Below are 15170 nucleotides of genomic sequence, written 5' to 3' on the forward strand. Positions count from 1 at the left end.
AGAATTACCCACCATTCACTTCAGTAAACACATTGTGTTTGCTAGTTATTTAATTATTTGATTACTTTAATATTACTTTTATTTACTAGTTATTTTTAATGCCATGCCAGTGGACATGAAGCAATGGCATAAGCATAAGCAGTAGTGATGGATGGCGCAGATGGCATTTTGCAGCAGCAGCCTGCTAAATGAAGCGCCATGCCATTGTGCATCACTCCTGTTGTGCAACCACAATTTTTGCACCATTTGCACAATTGTTCCCGGTGATGCAGCTACAACTACTCTTCCCTTTTATAATACAACCATTGCACAGTGGCACAGTTATTCACTCAGTTTGCAACATTATAGGTTCCCAACAGAATACCAGCCATTGTTTTTAGGGCTCAGATATGTATTTCTAAGTATAATCCACATTGTGACAGGTTTTTTACCTGAAAATCAAGCTATAAATCTATTAATCTATAAATCTATTCATCCATAAATCTGCTAAATTGATATTAAATAAAGCTGCTGATGGTGGTGGTGATGACTGTGATGAAGATGATGATGCTTTTAAGGACTTGTTACTTCTCTCTATTACAGAAATGTGGATATAGTGGTTTGATTTTGGTTTTCTGGAGAAAGGCAGAAAGTTCTTTGCCTCAGAAACCGTATCTGTTTTTCTTTTCCAGCTAGTAGATAGCCAAAATGCAAATGAGTTAAATATCCAGTGGCTGAGGTCCCAGATTGGGATTGTCTCTCAAGAACCAGTCCTGTTTGACTGCAGTATCGCTGAGAATATTGCTTATGGTGATAACAGCAGAGAGGTGCCATTTGAAGAAATCGTTGAAGTGGCTAAAGCAGCCAACATACACTCCTTCATTGAATCTTTACCAGACGTAAGCACCTCTTAAAACTTGTACACCTCTGTCCTAAGTAGATATCCTTGAGAGGAAGCTTTGAATGTGTTTGGACTCAAGAATTCAGTGTGATGTGAAAATTAAGCCAGATAATATTGTGAAGGATTATATATTATGAATAGCAGTGATCCAGTTAAATACACACACACAAAGATAAAAGTGCTAACATTTCTTATGACTGTGTGATTTTTAACAGTATGATTTTGGACAGTATGAATTATTTTAATTACTAATTTTTACTACACTGGGTTTTACTCCATTTTATTGTTTCATGATGTTGGAGCAATCTTCTTGGGCAGCTGCAGTGGGAACCACTGGCATCACTGGGGGGGGGGGGGGATGCAGTCCACACCGGGTGACACCCCAGAAGAGGAATGACACCTAGTTGGGCTCTCCTCCCACTGTGCCCCTCTTGGCTTCACAGTGGCAGCAGAGGCCTTCTCACAAAGAGGCCTCGATGGTGGCGGCAAAGGAGAGGCCCAAGCATGCCTCTCCTGGTTTTGCCACGACAGCAGAGGCATACTCACAAGGAAACCTCCACCACCACGACTATCTTCTTTTCATCTGAGTTTTCAGCCATTTTAAAATAAAATTGGGCAAGGCAGGTCTGAGGGCTTTGGAGTTGGGGTCTGCATGCACCCTACAGGCCACCGTTGCTCCATCTTTTTGCTAGGGCTCATCACACTGCTAATGTCTTACATACAGTTGTGCTTATATATTGAAGTATATCACTTCAGTGAATGTTGAAGTACAGAGCTTGGAAAAATTAGGATTTTGATTACATCCCCAGAATGCCTCAGCCAGTGTGTCCAGTGGGCATTATAGCTGAGGGATTCTAGAAGTTGTTGTCCATAAAAAGTATTGGCCAGATTCCTGTTGAGACTACATCTTTCTAAGTGGACTTACATCTGCGGAAAGTGAATCATGCAATTGTGTAATGTCTATGTACAGTAGAGAACAGGTTGTCAGTTTACTGTATGAACCTGTTATGTTGATGTGCACACTGTGCACTGATGTATTCCATGTACCAAAGCATTCTTGCTGGGGTTCCAATATGCATCTTCACAATTCAGTAAGGAGGTTTCTTAGCACCTCTGCTATGTAGCTAGGTATACATAAAGTTACAAGTAACAGGTCATATGGGATTCTTCCCAATGTGTCCAACGTCTGGTGAAAGATTATTGTAAATTGTTCTTACAACATCATCTTGTAACCTGACCTAGTGAGCTGGAAATTCTCTCTGAGCTCCCCCTCCCAGCAGCTATATAATTACAGAACAGGCTGCCAGTTTACTGTATGAACAAATTCAGTCATGCAAAACGGTTTCTCTCAATATAAACATTCCCAAAATCACAGCAGCTGTTCATCTTATGTCCATTTTATTGAACATAGTGTTTTCCTAAACTATAGTACCAGCTTTCCTCCAGAATAGAGAAGATCCAATTATCTTTTCTATTCTGGAGGAAAGCTGGTACTATGCAGATGAAATTGTACCCCTGGCTGTTGAATAGTTTGTGTTGTGCTCATGTCTGAAAAGTACAGTAGAAAATCAGAAGCCTGCATGGTCAGGTATTTTATAAATTAAGACTTCAGAAATCTTGGTAATCAGAGAGCTATTAACACAGCCTAAAACAAGAGTATTGCTTTATAGCTTGTATAACACATGAGATTTAAGTTATCCATCTGATTGTACTGTCTGTAGAAATACAACACTTCTGTTGGTGACAAAGGGACTCAGCTTTCTGGGGGCCAAAAACAACGCATTGCTATTGCTCGTGCTCTTATCCGTCAGCCTAGAATACTTCTACTGGATGAAGCTACCTCTGCACTTGATACAGAAAGTGAAAAGGTAACAATTTCCCTTTAGATTGTGTGGCTTCATATTACAGCATATTATGCTTCCAACACACCAGCCAGCATTCTTTTAGGGACATACACGTTTCCTTTATGTATGTGAATGTCCTTTTTTGGGCACTGCTGGGGTTGTTACTCCCTCCCTCCCTCCATAGCTGCCAAGCCTCCCCCCAGTTACTTAAAGGTCACTGCAGCCAATGCACACAGCTTTTCCATGCTTTGTAATGAGCAGGCAGGAAGAGAGTTGTGTCTGGCTATGTCCCCATAGTGAGACATGAAATGAAGACATCACTGCTGAGATCCATTGGGGGTCTCTCTAGGGACTTAGCACTGCTATACCCATTTCACATCTGGCTATGGGGATGTAGCCAGATGTTTCTGAAACTGCTTGGTCATGCAAAGCACAAAATGGCTGTGTAGGATGGTTGCTGGAGGCTTTCAGTAAGTTGGGGGAGGGTATATGGCACCTCCAGATATGGTTAGGAAAGATCTTGTCTAAAATTCTGAAGATCCATTGCCAATCAGTATAGCCCATCAGTGATCTGCAGGCCATGGCTGCAATCCTGTATGGTCCAGCATAGCGTAGTAGTTCTGCACATGAGCCCACATTACAGCTGGCCATTCACTCACCCCTGAACCTACGACAGATTTACTTCAGGCTCTCCAGCCATTCTATACCTTGTAAGAATTGTGAGGGATTGGAGAAGTGTCTGGCTGTGTCCCTGTAGCTAGACATAACCTAATTACTTCATCCACTGAGGTCTGTGGAAGTCCTTCAGAGGTCTTAACAGATGATGTAATCATTTCATGTCTGACTACAGTAACATAGCCAGATGCTTTTCCAGTCCCATCCCTGCTTTTTTGAATGGTTGCGGGAGGCTTTGGTCAGTGCAGAGGAAGGGAATATCAGCTTCTCCATCAATCAGAAAGAGACATATGCATGTGCAAACTTTACTTATGCCTACGTATGCTAACTGGATTCCAACCTGTATTAGCCATGGGCCTCACATAAGACCCACATCTCCATTTTAAAAAAAAAAAAAAACACCAAAATGCCTCCCACATGTTCTCGTGACTGTAAAGGACATTTTTTGCCATGTTTGGGGAGGTCTAGCCTAATTTAGCCTATAGGAGATGAAAAAGTGGAAATAACTCCAAGGCTCTTTTTGATTTGGATGAAAGGCCGTTCTTGGGCCTAAAACAGGACAGCAAAACCTTGGGGTGGTTTTTCAGTGTTTTTTTTTTTTTTTTTTTTAACATCAGAATGTGAGAAGTCCAGACCTTTTAGGTCAGTGGATGGGGATACATGTGGCCGTAGCAAAGATGTATTTCACTGCTGGCCTCAACTTTGTATTTCCTATTCTACACTTGATCAGTTGCTGTCTGATTGGGAAATGAAACATACTTTATTGAGCTTCCTTGTTTAGAGTTAATTTTGTAAAATAGGGATAGGAAATGTGTAGAAATATTGCATATGGGAGTTGCAGCACCACACCTGAAGAGCCACAAATTACCCATATGTGTAAGGCAACCTTTCTAAACTGCAGTTTTTTGGATGTATTCAACTGCAACTTCCTTTGTTCCCACCCCATTAAAGTTGCAATCCATATATTGTGTGACTTTATATTTAAAACATGTTACTTCCATGGTTATTTCTTACTTTTAAAATGGAATTGTGAATTTACAGTGAAGAGTATAGTAATTTTTTAAAAAGGGATTGTGAAAAATGTTTTTTAATACTATTTTTAATTCATTTGTAAAAAATCTGTTTTCCATAGATTGTCCAGGAGGCTCTAGATAAAGCCAGACAAGGACGTACCTGCATTGTAATAGCTCACCGCTTATCTACAGTGCAGAATGCTGACAGTATAGCAGTGATCCAGAATGGCAAAGTCACAGAACAAGGAACACACCAGCAACTACTGGCTGCAAAAGGAATTTATTACTCTCTAGTCAATGTTCAGGCAGGACCAGCTACTGTATAAATATGCCGTGTGGAATTAATTTTTAGAGAAGGCAGTAGCAAAAGATATTCCTTATACCATCTCCAGCTTAAGCAAAACAAACTGGCAGTGGTAATGGACTGAATTCCATAAGGATTATTGAAATGACATTTCTCTGGAGATTTTTTCTCAGCTGAGGACAGCACACTGTACTTTGGAAAGTTGTGTGTGTGTGTGTGTGTGTGTGAGAGAGAGAGAGAGAGAGAGAGAGAGAGAGAGATCACTCCAAGGACTTTGTGTCCAAAACAGCAACAAAACACATGTAAATGTTGGAGAAAGAAGTCCAGTTTGTTTTCTAGATGGTTCAATGACCAAAAATCACAAGCAGTTTCAATATTTGATTAGATACATCTAGTTCCTGGAAACCAGGTGTGCTGGAGGAAGAGACACAAGTCACTATTATTCTGGATTGCCAAAAGAACATGTTTCAAAAACATTTCGGTTGTCAATACTTGTCAAACTTGCTGAAAAGTTCCTTAACATGGGCAATTTTGACAATGGTTGGGGATGGCGCACTGCAGATGTTGTTGAATTGGAACTTGATCATCCTCGATAATAGCACTGCTAGTTAGGGCTGATATGAATAACATTCCCAACATTTGATGGGCTGCAATTGACAACCCTTGTTTTAAAGAAAACGTGTTTGAGATTAGGGCCTCCATAAGACTTAGCTAGCTGTTGTGGTGCTTTAAATAGCAAAACAGTGTTAACCACCTGGAAGAAAAGTGTGTATTTGAACATTTTTCTGAAGCTATTATACAAAATGCATTCCACCAAAAAATATATTGTTAAATTTTATTTTCAACTGAAGAGTAAATGTTAATATTTGGAATGTATTTATTTTTTAAAAAAGTTATATCTTTTTATAAGCAATTATATTTAGCATTAGATGAAAAATGTAGGTTTTAAGTGGTATTGTTTTTCTCTGCTGAACTAGTGCAAGCACAGTTTAGCAGTTGACATGGTGTACAATATCTGAAACAAATGGTTAATCTTATACCCAGTACTTCTCAAATGTTAATATGCTGCCCACCCACTTGTTAAACTCTCAAGGGGGATACACATTCATAATTTGATCTCCCATCCTAACACAACCTCAATTTCTTTAAAGAGTTTATGCACTACTATAATATAAACTAAGCTGACATAAAATAGTTTAGTGTAATGCTTGTCAGCTAGTCAGAAGCGAGGGAAACTCGGGTCACAGCATAAGCATTTTCACCATTCATGGTCTCCAGATTATAGATGCCACTGCAAAGAGAGCCCTAACCACAGACCATGATTGCTGGAGTTCTATAATGTTTTGGAAGCAAACATATATAGAAAAAAACTGTGCATGTTTTATTTAAAAAACAGTTCAGAAAAGGTTAAAGAAATAGTGGATTGCACTTCTCTGCAAGACACATGCAGCCTTGCACAAGTATAGATTCAACATCTATATAGAACCTTTCTATTAGGATACACCATTGTAACTGGTGAGAAGAGTAGGATACCAACATATTAGCAGACTATACATCTCTATTTATTTTCTCAGTTGTAAGTGTATATGTAACAAAAAAGAATACTCATGGATCTCAGGTTATATGCAAGACCTTCCCCATTAGAAGATCAAGTCTCCAGCTCACTCTTCCTTGGCCTGCTTTTATTTTAGGTCTCTCTTGCAGCTGAACTCCTGAACTATGTTTTGATCAAATGATAGTTAGGTTAAAGCATAATACAATGATTACACTATGTCTCAAAATCAACAGAAGGAACAAGAATGATTTAGGGTTTACAAAGAATAGTGGCCACAATTCTACTGGGCTACTTTGTTGTGTTTGAGTAACAAGTAATGACTCCCAACCTGAACTCGCAACCTACTTAATGGGCATCAGTCACACCAAGAGAAAGAAGTCCATTCTGTGATTAGTGGGGTGCAGGTGGATGCAGTTTGCACCTTATTTCTGCCAATGAGTGAGGTTGCAAAAGAAGTGTGACAGTGTTCCTCCTGATTGTCGCAGCCTCACTTGCAGAGTGGAAACATCATCCACTCATGCCTTGCTCACCAGCAAAATGAACCTCCTTCTCTGACTGCAGCTTATGCCAAGTAAAGTAGGAGCCACAATTGTGATTATGTAGGAATCTTTAGTATGGATCAGTTACAGATGTGTAATCACAACATGAGATACTGAATTCTTCCCATTGTTCTGAATTATTTGTAAGCTGTTTTAGCTAGGTGTGTATGCAAGGAGTTACAAGTGGCTTAAATAAAATGAAATACTATATATTGTATATACTCATGTATAAGTCCAGAAATTTTAGTTGAAAATCAACTCAAAAAACCCAGGCTGACTTATCCACAGGTCAATTAAGTACCATACCTTAACTCTTATCCAAAAGGAATCATCACCTACTCTGAATGGAGTGGTGAAAGGCAAGAACTTAGTCCATTCCAGGAAAACCTAAAAGAAGCACCAACCAACTCTGCTGCAGTGTTGCTTCTATCCTTTTTGGAATCCCTGGTTGGGGAAATATCACCATGCTTTGGCATCATTTTTCTTTATTCCATCCTTTGTTACATGCCCCTAAGTATCACCCTTGACCTATACGTGGGTTATATCAAATTCTATAATTTTGTTCCCCAAACCTGCCCTAGACTTATACATGAGGTCAACTTATAGTCAAACATATATGGCAGGTTCATGGAAGCGAGTGAGTCATCTCCAAAGTATCCCCTTACAACAGAGGAATGCCTGTATGTAAAAATGAACTCAACACTTACTGGTTTTTGAGGCAGCTTTATTTCAGAGAGAAGAAATTACACAACTGATAACACAAAATCCTCTCCCCACGTGCCAAGGAAATCTGACATCCTGAGAATCTTGTTAGATTATACACATTAAGCAACATTGTCAAATAATAGCTCCTCATCACCAAAATATTTTTTTCCAGAATTTCAAGTATGATTTCAGTTTCTGTTCTTTGTTTGGAATGGAAAAATAAAATTTAAAACAAGTTTCTTAACTTATTGCATTTTCTCCTTTTATCTCGAAAAGCTTAATAGAGCTGTTGAGTTAACAGCAATCACATTATCTAAATTCGAGAACAGCAGCTATGACATATATAAAACAATCTCAATTACTTGAGTAATTTTGATTACAATTCTAAAAAGACATGATAGAATACCATCTAAAAAGGAACCGCAAATCCATTACCCTTGCAATGGCTGCTCTATACAAACTACTATAATCTGATTATAATCTTGCATCTGTCACTAGGAAGATTATGAAAGAGGTTAGCATAAAATATGTTTATAAAAGTCCTAGTGATTCAATCAGGCCTGCATTGCTGAGGCTTAGTTTAACATTGCATAGTTTTGACTAAGGATTTTATGTTTTGCATTGTTGCTGCAAACTTATTCAAGGAAAATTGCATTGTTATTGCAGTAAATCTCATTTTTAAAAGGTTTTGCATTATTTCTGCTTAGGATATATGGTGAACTATCAGACAGTGTTTCATCCAGTTAAGACACTCCTCTTTGCTAATAGTTTCATTCCTCAAGTGTTCAGTATACATGGCAATGCATACAAGAATAAAGGCACTATAATATCAATATCTTCTCTAAAGCTGGGCTGTGGTCATTAATTTGATCATGTCCTGAAAAGACTGGAAAAGATTCTTACACAGAATTTTTGCATCTGTCTCTGGGCATGATTTCCAAGTAGTGCAGGCCACAACAATCCTGTTAATTAAAAAAAGATTAAAAACAATTGTTTAGACCAATATTGAGTTGATGAGTAAGGCTATTGTGATGCCAAAAGACAGCATAATGATACTGAGAAATTCTAGCATAATTACCACAATATAATGAGTGTATGGGTTGATAAAAAGCCACTGCACAAGTGTTGAAATATTTCCATTGGTATGTTAAAAGTAAAATCTGAAATTACAGGTTTTGTCTTTAGCACCTTACCCTGTCTTCAATTCAGATAATTTAATGGAGTGCTGCCCCCTCTGTATATGCCTCTAGTATTTCACATCTCCCCAGCCCTTTTCTAGCTTCTGTTCTCTAGAGAGATGCAACTGCCACTACCAGCAGCTGGCCACTCTTGTGCAAATCATGCAGTTAAATCTAATTATGCATAAACTAAGTAATTTCTCCTGGCCCAACCTGCTCAAACCTGATGGAAACATCATTCACCCATGCTGACGTTCGGTAAAAAAGGTGGTGTGATGGTGGAGTTACAATCATGTCACAATTTTGATGAGATAGTGATAGTGAATATGGAACGGTTTATTAGATTTGCTTGTCTGTAACTGTTCCATAATCATGGACACCACTTAGTCACAATGGTGACACAACTGCCACAAGCGCAACTCTCCTCCTATCTGTTTTACTGGCCATCAAGGGCCCATTCTGCTAGCAATCAGAGCAAGAGTGAATGACATTTCCATCAGGTTTGTAGAGATCAAAAGCAGGAGAGGTTAATAAGTTAAATAAAGTATACTTAATTAAGTAGCTGATGCAAAATAAAAGCCATCATCTATAGGGACTGGTACAAACTTGCAAGACACCTCCCTTCCCTGCCAGCACATATCACAGCTTATTATCTCACATGCATTTTTAAGATGTTTTTGTTTTAATTACTGAAATTATTTTCACAAATTCTTGTTTTTGAACATGACTACCTTTGATACTTTTAAAAAACTAACAACACCTGGCCTAAAGTTCTACCAAGTTTGATAACTATTCTAATACAGTGCTATCTAAAGTGGTGGTTGAAAGACCAGTAGCAGTGCCTGACCCATCAGCTGCCAGTTCCTGGATAATTTCTAAGAAAAAAAGAAAGTGGGGGGATTCAACTGACTGGCACACTGCCGGGGGGGGAGGGGGGGAGAGGGAATGCCAGTCCCCCACATTAATCTGTTTGAGAAGTACAGTTCTAATGGATTTACTTGGGTGCAAACTGTAGGTTAATTAACTTTCAGGCTTTATTTTTTCTGTCCATTTTAATTGCAAAACAATCAACAAGCTCCCCAAAATTCAATTTTTATTCTCACTGAAAAGAAAGCTAATTGGCTTACCTGTTCTTGCCCACGGCAGAATGCCTATTCTCTTTTTTTATGAGACTTAGCTTAATAAAAGTTGTTTCTTGCAAATTTCATTTAATAATGTAAATTGAGATAATCATATTGGCGGGATACAAACCGCCGCTTTGCGGCGCTTCCCCGCCGCCGCTGTTTGCTCCGCGCGGGAGCTGCAGCAGTCAAACCGTGCGGCTCCCGCGCGGAGCAAAAAAGAAGCTCCATTTCGGAGCTTCTTCTTGTGGCGCCTCTATGACGTCGCGAGGCGCCTGGCGCGGACTCGCGACGTCATAGGCGCCGCGACACGTCTGGACGCTATGCGTCCAGTACGTAAAGATGGCGGCGCCCATGTCGAAGGGGCGCCGCCATCTTGTACGTATTGTATACGTACTAGGGTTAGGGGGGTGCGGAAGCACCGCCCCTTCCTAACCCTAGTACGTATACAATACGTACTATATGGCGGTATGTATCCTGCCATTCTTTTCCAAAGGCAGACCTGAAGATTTTTCCTCCCAGGTACAACATATCACAGGGAAAATTCTCTAATCTGCAGACACTTGAGAGATAGTTAGAAGCTTCTTCTTCAAGCTCTATTGCCACGGTTTTATTGGTTGCTTTGAGGTTGTACTCTAAAGCAGTGGTTCTCCAACTGTGGTCCTCCAGGTGTTTTGGACTTCAGTTCCCAGAAGACCCAGTCAACAGCCTGGCATTTTGTGAGGTGAAGTCCAAAACTTCCAGAGGACCAGTGTTTGGGAACCATTCCCCTAAAACACAGGTGGCATGGTCCAATTTTTTTCAGAGGTTACTCAGTGGCTTGCAGATCTTACAGGAAGACTTTCTTCAATTGTCTTTTGGTGTTTTGTACCTTCTACAAGGCATCTCTCCTTCCTGTATCTGTAGAAAGGATCTGGGACTTGTTCTTGATATGAAAGACCACATCCAATAGAGGGGGGGGGGGGCTGTTTTTCACACTCAGAGCATCCTATCTTAACTGCACAAGCACACTCAATCCATACTTGTGAAAAGACTATAGATAAGGATAGGCCAGGAAGCCTAGAAGTGTTCGTAATATGGCTTGTGACTGGCTCCAGAAAATCTCAATAAGCTATGAACAAATGTAAGGAAATAAGTGTGTCAAAATATCCTCACAAATATGAGTTTATCCTCAATTATTTTCTTGTAATGAAAACTGGAGACTGGTCCAGGCCTCTCTGAATCTCTATATTCTGGTAAAGTACAACACCCTCCCCTTTGTGAGGGCCTTGACATCAGCTAATGCCTCTTCTTTGATGTTGTTTTCAAAGTCAGAAATGTACAGAGGAAACTATAATAGCAGGTTTACGTTTCCTTGCTGAATAGTGATAAAAGTCTCCTTACCTGTCATCTCTAATTCTGTAGAAAAAGCCGTAACCATGGTGCACCATTGGAACAGCAGCTCCCCCAACTCTTGTGTAGCCTACTAGGCTAGTTGAAAGCACAAAGTTTCCACCTCCACCACTGTGAATCAAAAACAAAAATATTTTTTTCATACCTGAAGCAGCAGAATAAGACCAAGCCATTTGGTTTCCAATTTAAAATTAATAGATGGCACAGGAGGCCACCCAACTACAGGAAAGCAATATAGATGCTTTGATGACCACTCCAGACTGGCTCCAAGGCCTCACAATTGGAGGCAGGGCAGCATCGAGCATCTCTGGCCCTGGAATAAAGGCGCTAAGGAGCAACAGGGGAATTGTTCCCCAGCAAAACCGACTACTGAGGTGTCCAGTAAACCAGTTTATGAGATTAAACTGGATCAGTTTGAGCTTGTGAGTACTGAAGACGTGGACAAGATCCTTGGAAAGGTAAAAAAGACAACATGCCCTCTTGATCCCTGCCCATCATGGCTGGCCGTCCAGGGGGGTGAGGCATTGATGACACTTCTTAGACGTATCATCAATGCTTCCCTTGGGGAGGGTCATATACCATCCACTTTGAAAGAAGCGATCGTGAGACCGCTCTTGAAAAAACCCTCCCTGGACCCCCTGGAGATGAAAAATTATAGACCTGTTTCTCATCTGCCATTTCTGAGCAAGGTGATCGAGAGGGCAGTTGCTCTTCAGCTCCAAGCAGTCTTGGATGAAGCCAATTTTCTTGATCCATTTCAAACGGGCTTCAGGACCGGGTATGGGATGGAGACTGCCATGGTTGCTTTAACTGATGACCTTCGTCTAGTCATCAACAGAGGGAGCGTGACCCTGTTGGTGTTGCTGGACCTCTCAGCGGCATTTGATACAGTAGATCACAATATCCTTGTGGAACGCCTGAGAGTTAGGAATTGAAAGCACTGCTTTGCAGTGGTTCCGCTCCTTCCTCTTGGGCAGGTTCCAGAGGGTGATGCTCGGGAACAGTCGCTCTTCAAAAACAGAGCTTAATTGTGGTGTCCTTCAAGGCGCCATCCTGTCCCCAATGCTATTTAACATCTATATGAAGCTGCTGGGAGAAATCATCCATGGATATGGGGCCAGGTGTTATCAGTATGCTGATGACACCCAAATATATTTCTCCATGTCTCGGTCATCAACGACAACGACAGATGGTATCTCTCCCCTCAACCAGTGTCTTCAGACAGTAATGGACTGGATGAGGGAAAACAAGCTCAAGTTGAATCCAGACAAAACGGAGGTACTCATGATAGGGGCCCCCAAACCAGGGATTGGGCTGCAACCTCCAGTCCTAGAGGGGCTCACGCTCCCCTCAAAGGACTGTGTTCGCAGTCTGGGGGTGCTTCTTGACCCGTCGCTTCAGATGAGGAATCAGGTGAACGCAACGGTCAGGAGCGCTTGCTATCAGCTTTGGCTGATACGCCAGCTGCGCCCTTTCCTGGAACAGGGTGACCTCGAAACTGTAGTACATGCGCTGGTAACCTCAAGACTTGATTTTTGCAATGCGCTCTACATGGGGCTACCCTTGTGCCTAGTCCGGAAACTCCAGTTAGTACAGAATATGGCAGCCAGGTTGGTCACAGGAACAGCAAGGAGTGACCATATAACACCAATACTGAAGTCACTCCACTGGCTGCCTATCAGTTTCCGGGCACGGTACAAGGTGTTGGTTATCACCTTTGAAGCCCAACATGGCTTGGGCCCAACCTATCCAAGGGATCGCCTGCTTCCATATAATCCACCCCATACACTCAGGTCCTCTGGGAGGAATTTATTACAGCCCTTAAAGACCAGGTTGACAGCGACCTCCCAGAGGACATTCCCTGCAGCCGCTCCCAATTTATGGAATGGCCTGCCGGACGAGATCCGACAAATTACCAATCTAGAGAGCTTTAAAAAGGCCATTAAGACGGATCTCTTCCAGCAAGCCTTCCCGGAATAAAATGCTCGGCCACAAATAAGACTTCCCATCCAGCGAACTCTGCCCATGATTATTTTTATTTAGCTTAGTCAGTTTTAATATGTAGTTTTTAATCTTACATTGTTTAATCTTGTTTTAAGGGGGGATATTATGTATATATGGATGTATTTTAACCTGTTGTATGCCGCTTTGATTGCCTGGCAAAAAGCGGGATAGAAATAAAAAATTTATTTATTTATATTTATTATTATTTTAAGAAAGTTCACCTCCTCAGCCTGACAAAGAACTGCTGGGGCTGCAAATATTGGTTCCAGCTACAGCAGTAAACTGTTATCTGCCCTGTTTCATGCTAATAAGGGCCCATCAACTCCCACCATCCTGTGACTCCATGTATTGACTATTATTTTTCAAAGAGCTTATAAATACCTTCTAGTGAAAGCAGGATCTAGAAAGAGTTCTGGCATAGGAAGGCTGTGCTCTTTGGAGAGAAGTAGAAGGCCCAAGAGGTGACGATCAAATCCTGTCAAACAAATATAATATTTTTCTGTTTAAACAAGTAGCGTGTTTCTCTTACTCTTAGTTGGTTTCAGTCCCAGCTGTAGATTTTCATAGGTCCCCAAGCAAGAGACCTGTGATGAGGGGCAAAATATAGTTCAATTGTTGTAACCCATTAAGACTGCTGGCTCCTTGAGTGTGGAAAGGGCAGTGGAAGGGTATTAGAAACTGTGTAGGAAGGGAAAGGATGCCAGCAATGTATAGAGTGGGGATTTTTGTCTTTAAAGCTTTGCAAAACAAATTACAAAAGTTATTTGTGGGTTTTTCGGGTTATGTGGCCATGTTCTAGAAGAGTTTATTCTTCCAAATTCCAAAACTTTAAATCCAACTCCAGCTTACAAAAGGTATTAGTCTACAAGCCAACTAAGTAATCTGTTGGTCTGGGAGGCAGGGGTGAATCAGGCCCAATTTATCAGAAAGGAGAAATCTCTTGTCAAGAAGAAGAAGGAAATACCTTTTCCATTCTCACATTCTTTCATCAATTTATGGTGCTTTGCAAAGGCCTTCAACATAAGTTGCTTTCGCTGGCCAAGCTGCATAAAGCAAGAAAAGTGAAATAATTCCAAACGCCAAACAACATAGCTAGAAAAACTCCAAATCAGCTGCTTCCAGATCCATGTACAAACAAGAAAAAAAATGACACTTTTCTCATTCCTTCAAAACATGTGAAATTTCTCCCTGGTACATCTTGTAACTTGCTATGTAGACCAAAATTAGAACTTCATCGCTATTGCAGCTAATCTAGAACAACTGCCTGGATATAAGCTTATCAGTTAGAGCTACATCACTACCTTTTCAAAGAGATGTCCCTGTCCTGCAGAGATGAAAGGGAAATCCATGTACAAACAATGAAGTATTTATTGTTTCATTGCTTAGCAATACGTGCTTGTAGTAGGGTCACTCAGGTTTTATTTAGACAGCAGTTGCACAAAACCCTTAAAAGCCCTGATACAAAGGTGACAGTATAAGATCCAGCTCACACATTATGGTTGCTTACCCACCAATCACTTATGATTAGAAAGAACACAGTCCACCTGCACAGCCCAGCTTGCTTCAAATGGATCAAATGAGAGATAAGCTACAATTTGTTTCTTCTTCCATTTCCAACTACCATTAACCAGTTGCCATTTGCCAAGTCACAGGAGAGGGAGAGAAGGGATGCTGGGCCCAGTTGCTGCCCAGCTTCTCCCCAAACTATTTCTGGCAAAGATGGTCCTTGGAAGAATAACAATTGGGACCAACAAAAAACTGTTGTGTATCTCAGTGGGTTTTTTTAAGAGACAGGAACCTGTACTCTAATTTAAGTCTTACTTCATGTGGATTGTTTACGTTTGTGAACATTTAAAAGTCCAATCAGCTTGCATGCTCAACAGTGGAATATGAGGCTTCTAAACGCAACTAAATGCTTGAATTGCCTAAAAGGATGTCAGAGGATACATGTTTATGGACT

General features: G+C 40.7%; 2 protein-coding genes across 8 annotated transcripts in view; one reads left to right on the top strand and one right to left on the bottom strand.

Annotated features, from left to right (window-relative positions):
* Positions 1-7534, top strand: part of LOC149309923 (ATP-dependent translocase ABCB1-like) — a 59950-nt gene extending 52416 nt beyond the window's left edge. Inside the window, exons 26-28 of the mRNA XM_089533298.1 lie at positions 672-878; positions 2602-2748; positions 4532-7534. Of these exons, the coding sequence (XP_089389424.1) occupies positions 672-878; positions 2602-2748; positions 4532-4738 (561 nt within the window). The 3' untranslated portion in view covers positions 4739-7534. The remainder of the gene's footprint in view (positions 1-671; positions 879-2601; positions 2749-4531) is intronic.
* A 12-nt stretch (positions 7535-7546) lies between these two features.
* Positions 7547-15170, bottom strand: part of LOC149309924 (peroxisomal carnitine O-octanoyltransferase-like) — a 38519-nt gene continuing 30895 nt past the window's right edge. For 2 of the 7 annotated variants that reach the window (XM_089533291.1, XM_089533290.1), the window contains exons 15-18: positions 14175-14253; positions 13592-13685; positions 11198-11317; positions 7547-8477 (exon numbers count right to left, since the gene is read on the bottom strand). In XM_089533291.1, coding sequence (XP_089389417.1) covers positions 8357-8477; positions 11198-11317; positions 13592-13685; positions 14175-14253 — 414 coding nt within the window. In that variant the 3' untranslated portion in view covers positions 7547-8356. The other 5 variants (XM_089533292.1, XM_089533293.1, XM_089533296.1 and 2 more) reach the window with 5 other exon arrangements.

The sequence above is a fragment of the Sceloporus occidentalis genome, unplaced genomic scaffold, assembly GCF_023333645.1.
Source record: "Sceloporus occidentalis isolate IW3139 unplaced genomic scaffold, rSceOcc1.0.p SCAF_7, whole genome shotgun sequence".
NCBI classification, from domain to species: domain Eukaryota; kingdom Metazoa; phylum Chordata; class Lepidosauria; order Squamata; family Phrynosomatidae; genus Sceloporus; species Sceloporus occidentalis.